At 39.1% G+C, this 19,205-nt stretch overlaps 2 protein-coding genes across 3 annotated transcripts in view; both read right to left on the reverse strand.

Moving 5' to 3' along the window:
- LOC122554981 (phosducin-like protein 2) overlaps positions 1-5,104 on the reverse strand; it is a 29,314-nt gene extending 24,210 nt beyond the window's left edge. The window contains exon 1 of the mRNA XM_043700479.1: positions 5,051-5,104. Within this exon, the coding sequence (XP_043556414.1) occupies positions 5,051-5,104 (54 nt within the window). The remainder of the gene's footprint in view (positions 1-5,050) is intronic.
- An 8,360-nt stretch (positions 5,105-13,464) lies between these two features.
- The window catches only part of nmu (neuromedin U), a 32,461-nt gene continuing 26,720 nt past the window's right edge, over positions 13,465-19,205 (reverse strand). For both annotated transcript variants that reach the window (XM_043701696.2, XM_043701676.2), the window contains one exon: positions 13,465-13,997. The gene's annotated coding sequence lies outside the window, so the exon portion shown is untranslated. The remainder of the gene's footprint in view (positions 13,998-19,205) is intronic.

The raw sequence follows: 19,205 nt of genomic DNA on the forward strand, positions 1-19,205 counted from the left end.
TTCTTTCATTCAAAAAACATGATCACTGCTCCATAATTACCCTGTAGAACTGTGCCATGAGAGCTCAGCAGTTTTTGTGCAAAATCACAAATTTACTGAATGCTACTGCCGCTCAGGATTAAGTACTTTGTATTTGAACAACTTCTAGAAACTGATCCAGAATACAGAGAGAAGTGATAGAGGAATGGCATTCATTAGTTCACAGCTAATTTGGAAATATCCCTTTGCCTACTGCTTTGAGTTATGTAACAGATTATTCCTGTGTCTGAAGTGTGCACATAAGGATAATTAGAATCATAAATTCCCTACGGTGTGGAAACAGGCCATTCAGCCCATCAAGTCCACACCAACCTTCCATAGGTATCCCACCCAGACCCACACGTCTACCCTATCCCTGTAATACCACATTTCCATGGCCAATCCACCTAATCCATATATCTTTGAACAGTGGGAGGAAACCAAGCACCTGGAGGAAACCCATACAGACATGAGGAGAATGTGCAAGCTCCACACAGACAGCCACCAAAGGGTAGTATCAAACACAGGTCCCCTGCTGTGAGGCAGCAGTACTAAACAGTGAACCACTGTGCCACTGCAAGAAACTGTTCCTCAGTTAAATTTTCAATAATTTCTCAAGAGTATGCAGTGTAGGACAAAAAATAAACAAAAATGATAAACAAAGAAAATACTTTAAAATGCACTATAGGATTGTAATAGACACAGAGTTCACATATGATCCAATTCAGTTTTTTTATTTTTAAAATATGCAATTCTTCTTCAATTTTATACAAAATAACAGAAATCTAATTTTACAGCACATCATTAGAGTTTGAAAACAATACCTGGAGCAGCTTTTGTGTTGTAAAGAGCATGATAGAAAACAGGACGTGTGGCAACTTGTGGCACTACGGTGAGGATATAAAAGCTTGGTTGGCAGGGTCTTATAGAAATCAAGCCTCTTATTTATCAGATTCTTAAAATCCATGGATAGTTTTGTCAACCTTTTTGGAATCTACATAGCAAAGACCATTGGTGTCATGATTTCTACATTAGTTGTCAAAACAAATGCTTGCAAACACATGAAAACTGCTGTTTTCTGTTAATATTATTAATGAGCCTCTTGCAGCATTCCTGAGCATGGGCTCCATCACAGTCCGACCATGAGATCAGGAAGGAGCAGATGTATAGTGGACAAACAAATAGTGTTAGGCAGCAGGAGGTCACTACTGGGCACCCTTACTTCCCTGACAAAACAAGGAAAAGTGCTTATCTTTTACAGCTTCTCCTGACTATAGTCTCTCATGATGGAACTGGAAGAGAAACTATAATAGCTTTCACATGCAGGACTTGGATTGAAAAAGTATTTGGGCATTTATCACATCATCGGAGCCTGATCTGTATACTGAAAGAAGAACCTCTCAGATTTTGAGTGGTTGCCAATTAGAGTCATAGAGTCATAGAGATGTACAGCACGGAATCAGATCCTTCGCACCAACCCGTCCATGCCAACCAGTTATCTCAACCCAATCTAGCCCCACCTGCCAGCATCTGGCCCATATCCCTCCAAACCCTTCCTATTCATATACCCATCCAGATGCCTTTTAAATGTTGCAATTGTACTAGCCTCTACCACTTACTCTGGCAGTTCATTCCATACACGTACCACCCTCTGCCTGAAAAAGTTGCCCTTTAGGTCCCTTTTATATCTTTTCTCTCTCATCCTAAACCTATGCCCTCTAGTTCTGGACTCCCCCACTTGAGAGAAATGACTTTGTCTATTTACCCTATACATGCCTCTCAAGATTTTGTAAACCTCTATAAGGTCACCCCTCAGCCTCCGATGCTCCAGGGAAAACAGCCCCAGCCTGTTCAGCCTCTCCCTATAGCTCAAATCCTCCAACCCTGACAACATCCTTGTAAATCCTTTCTGATCCTTTTCAAGTTTCACAGCATCTTTCCGATAGGAAGGAGACCAGAATTGCAGTGGCCTAACCAATGTCCTGTACAGCTGCAACATGACCTCCCAACTCCTGTACTCAATACTCTGACCAATAAAGGAAAGCATACCAAACGCCTTCTTCACTATCCTATCCACCTGCGATCTACTTTCAAGGAGCTATGAACCTGCACTCCAAGGTCTCTTTGTTCAGCAACACTCCCTAGGACCTTACCATTAAGCATATAAGTCCTGCTAAGATTTGCTTTCCCAAAATGCAGCACCTCACATTTATCTGAATTAAACTCCATCTGCCACTTCTCAGCCCATTGGCCCATCTGATCAAGATCCTGTTGTAAGCTGAGGTGACCTTCTTTGATGTCCACTACACCTCCAATTTTGATGTCATCTTCAAACTTACTAACTCTACCTCTTATGTTCACATCCAAATCATTTATATAAATGACGAAACGTAGAGGATCCAGCACCAATCCTTGTGGCACTCCACTGGTCACAGGCCACCCGTCTGAAAAACAACCCTCTACCACCACCAAATCAGAAAGCCAGAAAGAAAATACGAGCATAGTTAAGTCCCACAGGCAAGCGTAACAGCCCACATTCCCAGTTTTGACAGGTGGGCAGGATTGAAATCACGCCTTTGATTTAATAATTGCAATCCAACTGAACCATATAAACAATTCTTCACCAATACCATCCAGTTGGTATTTCTTATTTATGAACCACTCAAATGCGACAATCAGATTTTGGATGACACCAAATAATTCAATTAGAATGCATGTAGAAAAGGACATTTTTCACCCTACGAAAGGTTTGAGGGATTAATGGATAGTGCTGTACTCCAGTGCACATAACGTGTTTTTAGACAATTCAATTCATTTTGTTACCTGCATTGTATTTGTCCTTTCTTCTTCCTGAAAGATTTATCCACAGCAGAAAATTATTGAAGAATCAGTGTGAAAACCTATGCAATTGTGTAAAAATAGTTTTGGCTAGAGACAGAAACACTCTTTAAACAAAATGCAATCCATTTCCAAAGTACTAAAATCACTGGAAAGCAATAGTACTTGAGCCACTGAAAGCTTTTCATCAAATGATTAAGTTGTCAAGTAACTGTCTGATAATTGTAAATAAATACGATACATCACAATGAAACATTCCAAACCTAGATCTCTGCAATCACAACAATCCTGGTTTGAATTTATACTTACTCGGCGATGTCACAATATATTATGGTGACAGTGTTACAACTATTGAGGCAAAATAATCCCTCTGATGAATAATTACCTGACAGAAATCACCTCAAAAACACCAGAGCTGTCTTTGAGAATCATAGAATATTAGGATACAGAAGAAAGTCATTGTTCCTATTGTATCTGCGCTTCCTTCGAATAATTATTCAATTAGTCTCACTCCCTTGATTACCCCATATCTGTGCACATTTTTCCTTTACAAGCATGTATCTAAATCTCCTTTGGAAAGTTATCATTATCTTCATATGTCTGCTATATGTGTTATATACTGTAAGCAGTTACATTTAAGAAGTGATGGTTTATCTTAAAAAGGTACTTGCCTCCTTCCAAAGCAGGTGCAACTGCATTGGCACTGGTGTCCTAAACATCTGATGGCTGGTTAGTTTCTCCAATGACTGAATAATTGCTTTAGGCATGCCAACGCAAAGAAATTCTGTGTAGTGCTCACAGACTTGTCTAGTTGAGCTGAATATTAACTGGGCAAGTATCCGGTAAGTTCTGCGGCATATGTACGTTTGGATTCAAGGTCTATTTTTAACTGCTACACCAAAAGCTTAGTATTAATTCTAGCAAAACACTCTGAAGATGGCCTGTCCTGGTTGTATCAAATCTCCTGAGTTGTGAACAGCACACAATACTCTAATAGTGGTCTGAACAACATTTTTTGCAGTTCCAGCATCACCTCCTTGCCCTTAAGCTCTATGCTTCAGCTAATAAAGGCAAGTGTGAGAAACAAAGCTCACATATCAATAAATTTCAGTCCGAGTCAAATTCTGAAGCAGCAGATTTTATTGAAACGTTCTTGCAAGACGGGTGTCTAACAAGAAGGCACACCGGTCCAAAAATTACTTCACAATTTATACAGTTTAATTGAGTCTCTCTTGGTACTTCCCCATTTACTTCATTGGCCTAGCATATTATGCATCAAACCTATCACTATTCCCTATTGTATTCCGCCCCTGACTAGCTGGGCTCTGCCCATGTTTACTTCTCCCACTACTCTAAGCCTGGCGCCCCTTACTCTTGTTTGTTTTATCCCTTATTTGCAACTAACTTGGCTCGTTCTGGTGCCTATGTGAAGGCAATCTGCTGAGCTGGCATGGCTTAGTGTCCTTTCATTCCTACTATCCTCCTTATCTACTTGTCCGTAACATATTCCATTGTTGCTCATCCTAATCTTAACTGACTCCCTTCATATAGTTTCATCTTTGCATGCAAGTTTAGCTAACTCAGATCTTTGCTGAAACAATTATACAATTGTGTAAGTTAGTTCATCACCTTGCAGGAGCAATTATAGCTTCAGAAGCAACACTGCTTTACCTATATCCCACAGCAAGTATCCCATATGCTTTCTTAACTATTATTTCTACCTATCCCACTGCCTTAAAGGCCCTGTGGACATGCATGCCAATGCCTCTCTGATCCTTGGTCGCTCAAATGTTCCTACCATTCATCATGTATTCCCTTACCTTGTTTGTTCTGCCCAAGTGCATACCACAAATGGGAAAAGCCCCAGCGCTGATCCCTATGGGACTCCACTGGACTCCAGCTTCCAGTTAGAAAAACATCACCCCCTGCTTCCTGCTTCATTACAGCTTGCCAATTTGAAAAAGATTGATTTATGCCTATTCTTTACTTCCTAGTAAAGCCAGCCAATTTTCTATCCATGCTAATATCCTAACCCCTATGGCATGAGTTTTTATTTTCTGCAAGAACCTTTCTGGAAAGCAGAAGTATAATGCATCCACCAGTTCTTCTATCTTAAAGAAGTGTTCCACCCTCAAAGAACTCCAATATATTGGTCAAACATGATTTTCCCTTTTACATGACTCTGCCGAATTACCTTGAACTTATCCAAGTGCTCTGCTACAATTTCTTTAATAATACTTTCTGACATTTCCCCATGATAGATATTTTTGAACTAGCTTGTACATTCAAGCTTTCTGTCTCCCTTTTCTTTTGAATAAAGGAGTTTAATTCACTCTCTTCCAATCTAATGGGATTTTTCCAGAATCAAGGGAGTTTTTGACAATGAAAACTAATGCGTCAACTAGCTCGTTGGCCACTATTTTAAGGACCCTGGTTGTCAATTTCCTGTGTTCCTCCCTCCCTTCCATTTCATGAATTATCACTGGTTTTGGATGTTGTTTGTATCCTCTATAATGAAGACTGATGGTTCAATTCATTTGCTATTTCTTTATTTTCTGTTATTAATTATCTAGTTTCACTTGTTATTGGTCCACCACTCACTTTGTTAGCTCTTTGTTTTTAAGTATTCACAGAAACTCATTTCTGTTTCTTCAGTTCTGGCTAGCTTTCATACAACTCTAATTTTTTGCTTTATTTACTTTTTTGGTCATTCTTTGCTGTTTTTAATATTCTGTTGTCTGGTTCCTCTTGAAACAAGTTACAGACAACTCCAAACAGAATGTTATGAATGAATTTACCCAGGTGTCCCACAATACCAAAGCGGCCAAATCAATATGAACACAAGCTGGTACTAAAGTAAAACAGTCCATTTTATTAGGAATAAAATTACAATAATCTTTAATATCAAACATACTATCCCTATTCTAATTTGGCCCCTTAAGGTTACAATACTTCTGGAGTCATTGTAAAGTTACGCAGTCGTTCTCTCTATGGCTCTGTTTCTGGGTCTGCAAAGCTGCTTTCTTCCTGTCTCTCTCTGGATGGTCAGCTGGTCTCTGCCTCTTGCCATGCTGTTCTCCTGAGAAGGCCTCAGACGATTCAAGAGAGTCCCAAGACAGAGGTCGACAGGTAAACTCTGTTTTTAAACCTTTTCAATAGTTTTCTGGAACTTTCTATAGTTCTGACCAATCAGGGAAATACACTTAATAGTTTGAAACAAGAGCCAATCACTTAGATGGCAACGTGCTGTTAGCTTCTTTGTGTAGAAGGACCCAGTGTATTTCTGTCTAGGCATTCCTTTGTTTAGTGGATAAGTTGTTGGGGGATATGTCTGTCCAGAATAACTGTTGCTTTTTACATTATACTAATGTCATTAGCACTTGGCTGCTGTGTTTGTAGTGTGTCCACTGTATGGGTTTCGTGATTTCAGTTTTACTTGGCCTATGTAACCAGCATGCAGTTTGGCCAAGTTAGCAATCTATCTGTGATTCAGCAGCCAGGAGGTTGCTACAATTCCATTCAACTTTTGGCTTGCCACCTGTCTTTGCACATTGATGGGCTTTTTCATTTACTTTGACAGGATCTTTAATATTTCTGGTTAAACATGGATACTCTGTCTGTTCCTTGAAATTTTTCTTCCTTGCTCAAATGTATTTATTCTGTATACTCTGAGTTATCCCATTAAATATCTGCCACTGCATTGCTACTGACTATCCTTTAACCTCTTTTGCAAATTCACTCTGCTGTCATGCCCTCACAATTTCTCTTATTCAGTTTCTTTTTAAAAAAGTGGTCTTGAGCCTTCTCTCTCTCCCTCACACGGAATGTAAAGTTCGACTATATAATAGTTGCTGCTACATAAGGGGTGTCTCCACTATGTGATCATTAGTTAATCCTATCCCATTAAGCATTTCTCAGCAGGGAGTGGCCAATGGTCGCTTCCCTGGCTTCATGTGGAGTTCTGTAGTGTGTCTGGTCTGATCCTGGGGAATTGTCCGCCTTTATTTTAAGAGGTCCAGCACCTACTCTTCTGTAATATGGACATTTTTCAAGATGATTTGAATGTGAACATAGGAGGTATGATTAGTAAGTTTGTAGATTACACCAAAATTGGAGGTGTATTGGACAGTGAAGAAAGTTACATCAGTGTACAACAGGATCTTGATCAGATGGGCCGAGGAGTGACAGGTGGAGTTTAATTTAGATAAATATGAGGTGCTGCATTTTGGAACGCCAAATCAGGGTAGTACTTATACAATTAATGGTGAGGTCCTGGAGAGTGTTTCTGAACAAAGAGGCCTTGGAGTGCAGGTTCATAGTTCCTTGAAAGTGAAGTCGCAGGTAGATAGGATAGTGAAGAAGGCATTTGGCATTCTTGCCTTTATTGGTCAATGCATTGAATATAGGAGTTGGGAGGTCATGTTGCGCCTGTACAGGATATTGTAAGGCCATTTTTGGAATACTGCATGCAATTCTGGTCTTCTTGCTTTGTAAAGATATTGTGAAACTTGAAACAGCTCAGAGTTACAAGGATGTTGCCAGGGTTGGAGGCTTTGAGCTAAAGGGAGAGGATGAGTAGGTTGGGGCTATTTTCCCTGGAGTGCGGAGGCTGAGGGGTGACTTTATAGAGGTTTATAAAATCATGAGGAGCATGGATAGGGTAAATAGACTAGGGCTTTTCCCTGGATTGGGCAAGTCCAAAACTAGAGTATTTACCAGCATTTGTACCACATCCCTCTAAATCCTTCCTATTCATATACTCATCCAGATGCCTTTTCACTGTTGTAATTATACAAGTCTCCACCATTTTGTCTAGCAGCTCATTCCATACATGTACCGCCCTCTACATGAAAAAAGTTGCCCCTTAAGTCAATTTTAAATCTCTCCCTCTGACCTTAAAATCATCTTAAATTCAGACATTTAAAAGACGTCTGGATGAGTATATGAATTGGAAGGGTTTAGGGGGATGTGGGCCAAATGCTGGTAAATGGAACTAGACTAATTTAGGATATCTGATCGGCATGGACAAGTTGGACTGAAGGGTATGTTTCCTTACTGTTCATCTCTATGATTCTATATCAGGTCTACTAATGTTTGCTGTATGATTGGCCTCAAAACACCACTCAGACCGTGATGAATTTGCTGCCACAGAAAGCAGTGGGGCCAAAATATTGAAGGAGTTCGATTAAGCATTTGGGGCTAAAGAAATCGAAGGATATGGGGGCAAAGTGGGAACTGATTGTTGACCTGGATAATCAACCATGATCACATTGAATGGTAGAATAGGCTCAAAGGGCTGAATGTCATACTCCTATTCCTTTCTTTTATGTTTCACTGTTGTTTTAAGAAAAAAAGTATTCCCAAAAGTATTCTACGAGCTCTTTATTGAGGTTACCCTTACCTATTTGATTTATCCAGTTGATATATATAATAAACTCTCCCATAGTTATCACTGGGCCTTTTTGTTACGTTTTCATTATTTCTTCCTTTATGCTCTGCCTGAACATGTGGTTACTGTTCGTGGCCTTTGCACCATTCTTACAAGTGACTGTTGCTTTTATTATGTCTCAGTTTTATCTGAACTGTTTCCACCGTTTCTTAAACTTCAAATTGTTCCTCTTTATTGTACCATTACAACCTTTAGCTAACAGAGCCACCCTTCCACTTTTTCCTAGTCTCCTGCTATTCATAATGTCTTGTACTCTTCAAGATTCGGGTCCTAATACATGCTATCCTGCAGCCATGTCTCTGTACTGGGTGCTAGATCATACTTATTTATTTTTATTTTCACTCTCACTTCATCTTTTTTTTTCAAACATTTTGTGCATTTAGATTTAATTTTATCCTTTTACTCTTTGTAATTTCTAGTCTTATCTGTTGGTTGAGTTTTAGATTTGTATTCTATCTCTTCCTGTTACAATTAGGTTATCTTTCCACTGTTAGTATCTTTCTCTTTGGCCTTGATTCTTTGGATTACCAGTTTCCCCAATTTGATTCTTTGCCTTCACTATTTGATTTAAAAGCTTCTCTACTTCTCTAGTCATGTGGTTGTTAAGAATATAGGCTCCAAGACAGTTCAGACGGAGACTGTCCCATTGGTATAGATGCCACTTTCCCCAGTGCAGGTGTCAGTGCCCCTGAACTGTAACAGTCCTTTCCCATGCCAGTCTTTGAGCCATGTATTAACCTCTCATATCTGACTTGTATTGTCCAAGTTTTCTCTTGGCTCTAGAAATCAAACTGAAACTCCTCTGCATCCTCGTCATAGTTGACCCACCCACTCAGCGTTGTGTTATCTGCAAGCTTAGTGATATTAAATTTAGTTCTGAAGAAGGGACACTGGACCCAAAACGTTAATTCTGATTTCTCTCCACAGATGCTGCCAGATCTGCTGAGCTTTTCCAGCAATTTCTGTTTTTGCTTCTGATTCCCAGCATCCACAGTTCTTTTGGTTTTTATTTATGTAGTTCCCTCATCTAAACCATGAGTATCTATTGTGAGTAGCTGAGGTTCTCTATCTGTGTCAGAACACAACCTACATCTCTTGTGTGAAATGTCATCAAAAGCCTTTTGAAAGGTGATGTAAACATTCCAGGATTTAGACATTTCAGGTGAAGTAGAGAGGATATAAAAGAGATGGCGGAGTTGCCTTAGTTGATAAGGCAGAATACCACAGCTATACTGAGGGAGCACACCTTGACGGGCTCATCGAGCAAGGCTTCATGGATAGAACTCAGGAATTGGAAGGGTTCAATCACTTTGATGGAGTTGTACTGCAGTCCTCACAACAGCCAGTGTTGTGATAGAGGAACAGGTATGTGTACTGGGTTATGGAAAAATGTAAAAGCAACAGGGTTGTTGTGATGGGTGACTTTAATTTCCATATATTTATTGGGACTCTACTGGTGTCAAGAGCTTGGGTGGAGTAGGAGTGGGGGCTAGTTTGTTAGATGTGTCCAGGAGGATTTGTTGATGCAATATGTAAATAATCCAACTAGGGAAGGAGCCATATCAAACCTGTATTGGCCAGGTGATCCATGTTTCTGTGGGGGAGCAGTTCAGGAACAGTGACCATCATTCTGTAAATTTTAAGCTACTAATGGATATGGATGAGTAATCCTTGGATGAAAGTACTAAACTAGGGAAGGCTAACTACTACAATACTAGTTCAGAACTAGGAAATATAGATCGGGGGCAGCTGTTTGACGGTAAATTCAAATTTTCACTTGGGAATCTATTAAAGGCAAGTTGATTAGAGTTCCGAACCAACTTGTTCCTTTGAAAGTGAAGGATAAGGGTGGCAGGATTCAGAACATTGAATGGCAAAAGAAATTGAGAGCTTAGTCAAAAAGAATGCAAAAGGTTTAGGAAACTGAAGAGAGACAGAGCCCTTGAAGAATATAAAGATACCAGGAAAGAACTCAGACAAGGATTTAGGAGAGTTAAAGGGACCATGAAACGTCTCCCACAAACAGAATTGAAGAAAATACACTTCATACACAAGAACATACACAAGGAGCAAGAGGGTAACTAGGGAAAGAATAGATCAACTTAAGAACATAGGAGGGAATCTGTGTGGAGCCTGAGGAAGTGGGTATTCACAAAGGAGAAAGACATGGTGGATGATGAGTCTTGACAGGAGTATGTTGATATTCTCAGCATGTCAATATCAAGGAGGTGGTGTTGGGTGTTTTGAAAATCAATTCCCCAGGACCTGATGGGATCTATTCCAAAATGCTGAGGGAGGTAGGTGATGAAATTGCTGGTACCTTGTCCAAAATCTTTGTATCCTCTTTATTCACAGAAGAGATTCCAGCAGACTGGAGGATAGCCAATGCTATTCCTTTGTTTAAGAAGAGCAACAAGAATAATCTGGGAAATTACAGGCCTTACGTCAGTGATAGGGAAATTATGGGAGAAGATTCTTAGTGACAGGATTTACTTACATATGGAAAAATGTGAACATATTAGCATTAGGCAGCGGGCTTTGTACGGTAAAAGTCATGTCTCAAACTTGATTGAGTTTTTTTGAGGAAGTGGCAAAGATTATTGATGAGGGCAGGGCAGTAGATGTTGTCTAAATGGAGTTTTCAAAGGCCTTTCACAAGGTCCCTCATGGCAGGCTGATACAAAAGATGATGTCATATGGGATCATAGTGAACTGGAAAATTGGATACAGAACTGACAGAGTAGCAGTGGAAGGCTGTTTTTCTGACTGGAGATCTGTGACCAGTGGTGTTCTGCAGGGATCAGTGCTGAGACTCCTATTGATTTTAAATATATGTATAAAAGGTTTGGAGGAAAATGTAGGTGGCCTAATTCATAAGTTGCGGATGATACAAAGATTGGAGGAGTTTCAGATAGTGAGGACAATTGCCAAAGGATGCAGCAGGATATAGATAGGCTGCAGATCTAACAGAGTAATGGCAGATAGAATTAGATCCAAACAACTGAGAGGTGATGAATTTTGGAAGATCTAATGAAGGAGGGAAGTATACAGTAAAATGGCAGACTCCTTAGGGGGTTCTACATGTCAGATACATAATGCCATGAAAGTGGCAAAACAAGTGGATAAAGTGGTCAAGATGGTGCATGGCAAGCTAACCATCATCATTTGTGGTACAGAGTGTAAAAATTAGGAAATCATATTGCAGCTGTATAGAAATTTGGTTAGGCCACATTTGGAATATTTGTATAGTTCTGGTTGCCACACTACAGGAAGGATGTGGAGACTTTGGAGAAGACACAAAAACAGTTTATCAGGACATTGCCCGGTTTGGACAATATTAGCTATGAGGAGAAATTGGACAAACTTGATAGAAATTTACAAAATTATGCGAGGCATGGATAGAATGGATAGTCTGAGTCGTTGTTCCCCAGGGTGGACATGTCAACTATGTGGGAACATAGGTTTAAGGTAAAAAGGGGAAAGTTTGAAAGAGATGTAAGAGGCAAGGCTTTTACACAGAGGGTGGTAAGTGCCTGGAGTGTCTGCCAGAGGAGATGGTGGAGGCGAATACAATAGCAACATTTAAGAAGCATTTTTACAGATACATGAATAGATAGGAAATAGAGGGATACTAGAGGCAAAAGATTTTTTACTTTTAAAAAGGTATCAGGTGTTGGTGCAGTTTTGCTGGGCCAAAAGGCCTGTATGTGTTCTGGACTGTTCTTTGTTCTTCTTTGTATCACCTTTTTCGACAGGTATCAGAACACAAACACATCAGCCACAATCTTATCAAATGCCAGAGCAGGGTCGATGGGCCACATCGTCTCCTTCTACTGCTATTTTGAAACTTCTTACATATGTTAAACCTGCTGTTGACCTACTTTTTGCTTTGCTACTTGTCTTCTTTTGCCTTTCACTATCATCTCTCTTGGTAGTTAATCTCTTCTACATTCCACCCTATCAAAGAATTTCCTCAAGGAAAGGGCACCACTTGGTTGGAATACATGAAGTCAGAATCCCCATTCAAGGGACAGTTCAGGCATTTAGCTCAAATGTGCCATATAGCATAAAAATTTGCAGATATATTTTTCTTGCTTAGCATTTGCACTGGTTGCATTGGTGGCAACGCAGTAGCCTGGTGTGATACTCCTGGAATAGACTGTGAGGTGGTGGTGTTGGTGGGATTGGAGCCCATTGTTGAGACCACCCCACCAATGTCAAGCAGAGCACAAGAAGTAACAATAAATTATTCAATTCAATCTTAATAATTGATCATTCTCCCTCCTCAATACATTTGTATTGAAATGTTACTAAAGCCAACGATGATGAAGTTGGAAACCTGACGAGACAGCAGTGTCAATCACTTGAGCTGCAAAAATATACTGATCAATTTAATTTCCTAGTTTCTGATTCCAGAAACTGGCTTAATGCCGTTAGCTGGTATTTGAGCATTTCAGGATTTGCAAAATACTTGATGAGCATAACATTAGGATCATTTAAAAATTAAGCTCTAGATTTCTCATCTTTTGCAACAAAAACTAACAATCCCACTGAAGAAGTCAACATAATCAAATAATGAAGAAACCACCTACCATTTGTCTTTGCTGTATTTTAAAGTAACTACAAACTGGTGAGTTTAACATAATTAGAAATCAGATGTCTAGGCAGTGGAGGACAGAACTATAGCATCATCATTACACACTTACAAGCATTTATACACAAAGAAACACATTACATATTGTGCATGTCCAACATAGTTTTAGCCTGTAATATATATATGCACAGGTGATGTCCACCATATTTAATGCAATGAAATACCCAATTGATATATAGTTAATAAGCAGTGCAATTTGATGAAAGAAACCAACTTGCAATCTGTTTGGAAATATCAGTAATTGGCAGCAATCCAGAAGTTGTCAGAACATTGCCTCTCCATCATAAAGTATATGGGGTTGAGTTTTAATAGATGGGAGTGGAGGAAAGTGCAGAGGAGGAGAGTTTATATTTGTCCACTGTAACTAGCCTTCTTACAGCTGTTTGAGGAATGGTGTAACTAGGGATTAAAATTTATCATGGAGAAAAGAACCAAAGTTTTTTGTAGATGACCCAAAATCTCATTGCAAGACTGGCACCTGTTGCAATTGGAGGACAGCCACAGATGGGGTGAATGAGAGAACTACCCTCATAATTTCTTAATTGCAAAAAGTAGTATGTTCATGGTGGCATAGAATGAAACACTGCAGGTATTTCACAGCACTTTTAAAGAATACATGATCAAATCGGGGAATTTCCTAAGATAAAGGCAAACAAAATCATTATTAAGAATTTTAATTTAACTTGTACATGTAGTGATGGCATTGTAAACAGAGAATGGAATGTAGTAACATGCAGCATATTACATCAATGTTTGGCCTTAAAGTGATATTTACACACTAATTATAGTTAAGCCATAATTTGCTAAAATACACTGTAACATTTCACTGATTTACTTTCAATTCTACTGGTGCAATTCATAAGAAAACAACAATTTTTTTAACAAAGCACATTAAGTTAGCATGCGCAGTACTTGAAAGACAAAACTAAGCAATTAAACAGGTCAGTGTAGAAGGGCGTATACATGGCTGCTTGTACATTGCTGTCTGCACACCAATATCATCATGTATGTCAATCATTGCTACAGGTATTCGTCTTCCTGCAAAATGAAATTATTGTAATAGTTACACAGTAAATAATCTCTTTCACTGGAGATTAGTTTTCAAATTACCTAAACCATTTAAATTAATTACAACTCCACAGAATTGAAAAGGGTATTCACTGGCATAATACTGTTAGGGAGTCATAGAGTCCTATGGCGCGAAGATAGGCCCTTTGGTCCAAACTGGTCCATGCCAACCAAAATGTCCATCCATGCTGACCCCATTTCCCTGCACTTAGTCCATCTCCTTTTCTATCCATGTATTTGTCCAAATGCCTTTTCAATGTTGTTAATGTATCCGCCTATACCACTTCCATATACGTACCATCCTCTGTATAAAAAAGTTGCCCCTCAGGTTCCTTTTTACTCTTTCCCCTCTAATCTTAAACTGATGCCCTCTAGTCCTCAATTCCCCAACCCTTGGGAAAAAAACTGAGTGCATTCACCCTATCCATGCCTCTCATGATCTCATACACCACTACACGGTTCCCCCCTCCCTCTCCTAAGTTTGAAAGAAAAACGTCCTAGCTTGTCCAACCTGTACATATAACTCAGACTATTGGGTTCAGGCAACATCCTTGTAAATTTCTTCTACACTCTTTCCAGATTAATAGCATCCTTCCTATAACAAGGTGACAAAAACTGAACACAATATTTCGAGTGCAGCCTCACCAACATCCTGTATAATTGCAACATAACTTCCCAACTTCTATATTCAATGACCTGATTAATAAAGGCCAGTGTGCCAAAAACCTTCTTCACTTCCCTGTCTACTTGTGACTCCACTTCCAGAGAACTGTGAACTTTAATTTCAAGAACCCTCTCTTCCACTGCAAAATGGCAGAACCAGGGTCAACAGTATTGCAGTGAATCAATATCATGATCTGTTTGCGCTGCATGATCAATGCATTGGTTCAGTACATCCAATAATGACACGTGGCTGAACACACACTCAGCAGAAAAGGTCTCCCACTAACTCCTTATTGTCCTTCACTGTGGGACAGCAGGATTTAAACTCCCATAAAGCTTGGCTTCAAATTCAGGGACGTCATGTAGAAGAATTAGAATGTCATCAACAAAGGTCTGTTGCCCCTTTCTAAAAAGATAAATCATACTGGATCATTTGTGCAAAATCAGAGCACAGAAGAGATGAAACAGGAGCTCCATCTCACAACAACATAAGAAATATGAACTGGAGTAGGCTATTCAGCCATTTGAGTCTACTGCACCATTCAAATGAGATCACGGCTGAACATCTTCCTGAGGGGCAACTTTTTCACACAAGAGGATGGTGCGTATATGGAACAAGCTGCTATAGAAAGTAGTAGAGGCAGATGTAAAAGACATTTTGACAGGTACATGAATAGGAAATGCTTAGAGGGAAATGTTTCAAGGGATATGGGCCAAATGCAAGCAAATTAAACTAGGTCAGTTTAGGAAACCTGGTCGAGATGGATGAGTTGAGCCAAAGAGCCTATTTCCATGTTGTATGAGTCTAAGTAGGTTAGATGATGATACACCTAGTCACATTATCAGTGAAAATGTGCATCCATATCACTGGGTTGCTTGGACATTTTGAATCCCAGGAAGGATTTTGAAGGAGCAGATGGCATTTTCAGTGGAAGAATACTCCTGTGTGAATACTTGTGTGAGTTTCTATATTGGTGAGACCTGAAATGATCATGCAGCGCAAACAGATCATGACATTGATTCACTGCAATACTGTTGACCCTGGTTCTGCCATTTTGCAGTTCAATGCATTGGTTCAGTACATCCAATAATGACACGTGGCTGAACACACACTCAGCAGAAAAGGTCTCCCACTAACTCTACTGAAAGGGATCATCAACTATTTATGGGTCAGTGACTGATGGATTTGTACTGGTTGTTCCTGTGATTGCTATAACCCAGTTGGGAGGGGTGATCTGATTCCTGTCATGTCCCACTCCTCCACTGATCAGAAAAGCTTTGAATTTAAAAGTGGAGGTGAGATTGTCAAATTTAGCTCAATGTCGAAACAAGGCAGCCAGATTTGTCAAGTAACAAATAAAGAATCACACACACACTTACGCTTTATTCACATAACCTTTGACAATAACACTACCCATCACTGGGCATTCAGGGTCCCAATATCTTTGACTTGGCACTGAGGTTTTAAGCATCAGGCTCCTTTCATTCTGGAATTGGAGATATTTGTAATGTCATACAGTTTACTATCCAATGTTACATGAGGGGGTGACTGAGACTTCCCATTCATAGAGAGCTAACTATATATTGTTGTCTTTTCTTGCCAGATATATTTAGGTTGATTGGTGTTACAGAGATTGCAGACTTCCCTTACTGCATTATTCCAGTGGTTACATATGTATCATTTTGCAGGCACGGTGTGTCAAAACTGAGCTGGCACATGAACTGTCACTGAATGAAGGAAAACAGTGGTCTCTATTCGCAATGAAAAATTTGTTTAAACAAGAAGCTCAACTTTGAAGTCAATTCAGTAGCTGAGTTTTTCTGCACAAATTCAGTCTGCATTTCAAGGACTTGAAGGCACGCTGAATACTAATGATGACATTCTCATCTAAAGTCACACTGAAAGTGAAGTTCCAACACACTTGCATACATGTTTACAATGTCTTGGGAAATTTCACCATACACTGTACGAAAATAAGTGCTTTTTGAATGAAAACAGAAACAGCACTGTTGGTCATAGCGTTCAGTGGATTATCATCTGATCAAATTGAAATTATTGCAAATTTGCAAATCCTGTGATTGTGCAGAAAGTCCAGAGCCTGTTAGGGGTCATTTCAATCCTGACCTTTATATGTTGTCTGTTTCCACCTGCGATCCAATGAAAGAGGACGCAAAGTTGGAGTTGACTAAATTGTTCAAATAGGCTGCATATTGGATAAACCAGTGGTTATGAGCAAGTTGCACAAATGCCTCCAATGGTCCAAAAAAAAAACCCAGGCTGTGAGCCCAGTGGGTTTAGGGGCAGTGTTTGTGCAGAGAGACAAAGCTGGAAACACATCAATTGCCACAATATCAACTAACCACTAAAGTTGTAGAGGAATATTTGCAACTAGAGAGAGGTGTTGTCAATCGCTTCAGTATTTCACATTTTTATCTCTATTTATATGGAAGTGAGTATAAAGTTATAATTGATTACAGACAACAGTCTTGTTTAACAACTCTTACGGGAATATGGTGTAGATATAGTACATGAAGATCACTGGGGAATTGTCAAAACCAAACAATTCCTTTAGGATAGGGTATGGTTCCTGGATTTGACCAAAAAATTAGTTTGGCATTCACCATGTCAAACAATTAAATGTTAAAATCTTCATGATTCATTCAACATGTCAACTTGCTCACCAATGGAATGAAGTTCGTGTTGACTTCACAGATTTTCTCATGGGCTAATGCTTATTTGTTATCACTGATGATTCACAGTTGTGGAAATAGTTATGTCTATCTCAATGAAGGTAGTAATTCCAAAGCTTGATCAGATTTTCACTTTATTTGGAATCCCTTAGACAGTGAGAAGTGACAATAAACTCCCACCTAACAGAGGTGTGTTCAGCAACTTCACAAACCATGTGGAATGCACTCATTGAAAAAACGCACCCTGCTGGCCGAGAAGTAATGGATAACTCAAGACATTCATACACACAACGCATACAAGTGCTGTGAGTAAGCTGTGGAAGCTGAGGTTGGAGTATTTTCTTTGCAATTATGACTTTGCAAGCAAGTCTCCTTGTGACTTCTGGAAGTGTCCAGCTATGCTCAACATCACACATCCAACACTCTCACATCTTCCCACAGCTATCTCCCATAACGAATGATCAATAGGCAAACAGGCATGATTAAGTACAGAAGGATCACATGAAAGTTAACACAGTATAAGATGAAAATCAAAGTTGTACCACTAAAGCCAGAAGGTAGAGTGTTTGTGCAACATGGTGGGTCATGTTGGAAAGCAAATAATCTTGTGTGACATCCAGTCATTTGTTGTGGTCAATGGAAAGGGATTAATGATCATTGCTATGTATGATTCACAAGTCATCACCAAGAATATATCATTCTTCAAAACACTGAAAACACCATTCATGAGCATGGAATCTGATTTAAATATCAACAACACACATGGAGAATGTGAGACAACCCCTGATGCCAGACTCAATTCCTACATCCATCCTGCTTTAGCTATTTTGCTGCAAAGTAAATTACTTTCAATCCTAGCAAATCTTTTATCTCATTCTACATGACTAAGCATAAATTCTGTACCACATATTAATGTTAAGAAAAGGAAATGGTGAAAAAAATTATTGATATAATACATTGGTGAAGTTGAATGTTTAAATTATGTTTGACTTCTACTTTCAATGCAATTTATTTTAGCTTATTGATTCAAGGTAAAGAAAATATGCATATCATTTCTAAAGAAGGGGAAGGATGCAATGTTTTTTATTGTTCATTTCAGCCCTCTATACTGATCTGAAAAAGCATGTGCAATATGCCAGCAGAGGGATTGAGAATATAAAGCAGTCACATTGCAGCAACAAGAGGCAGTCTATTGAATGTTTCTTCTTAAGAATTTGGTAGACACCATGTTTAATACATAGCGAATGCAATTCACATTGGTTCATGGTAGACAAATGTAAAATAATTGTTATGGGAATAAGGGGCTAAAAGAGGATTATGTATTATATTGAAGATAATGTTATCAATAATTTAATCTGGGGTTATTTGGTGTTTCAATCTATGAAACTATCAGATCAATCCTTTACTCAAATAAACAATGTATGTAAAGTCCTGATTGCATTGAAGGGATTTGTGGATTAATTTACCTGCCACTGGCCATCCCTGCAAATTAATTAGGTAATGTGCCTTCTACTTAATTTGATGTAAACCCATCGGTATTTGTGCATTTAGGTCGTTAATTCAGAATCCTGGAAACATGGTCTGGTGTCTGGAAAACAGAAATGTAATCACTGCTGCAGTCGTATCAATTTTGGGTTCCATTGATTATTTTCCAAAAAAAATTTCCAGAACATTCTGAAGAAAGGTCACTGGACCTGAAACGTTAATTCTGCTTTCTCTCCATAGATGCTGCCAGACTTCCTGAGTTTATTCATCAATATTCTGATTTATATTCTGTGCTGAGTTGGATAGGTTTTTGATGCATAAAGAATTTAAGGTCTGTGG

Source organism: Chiloscyllium plagiosum, unplaced genomic scaffold, assembly GCF_037043375.1.
Source record: "Chiloscyllium plagiosum isolate Xiang-an unplaced genomic scaffold, Cpla_swu_hap1 HiC_scaffold_1, whole genome shotgun sequence".
Lineage (NCBI taxonomy): Eukaryota > Metazoa > Chordata > Chondrichthyes > Orectolobiformes > Hemiscylliidae > Chiloscyllium > Chiloscyllium plagiosum.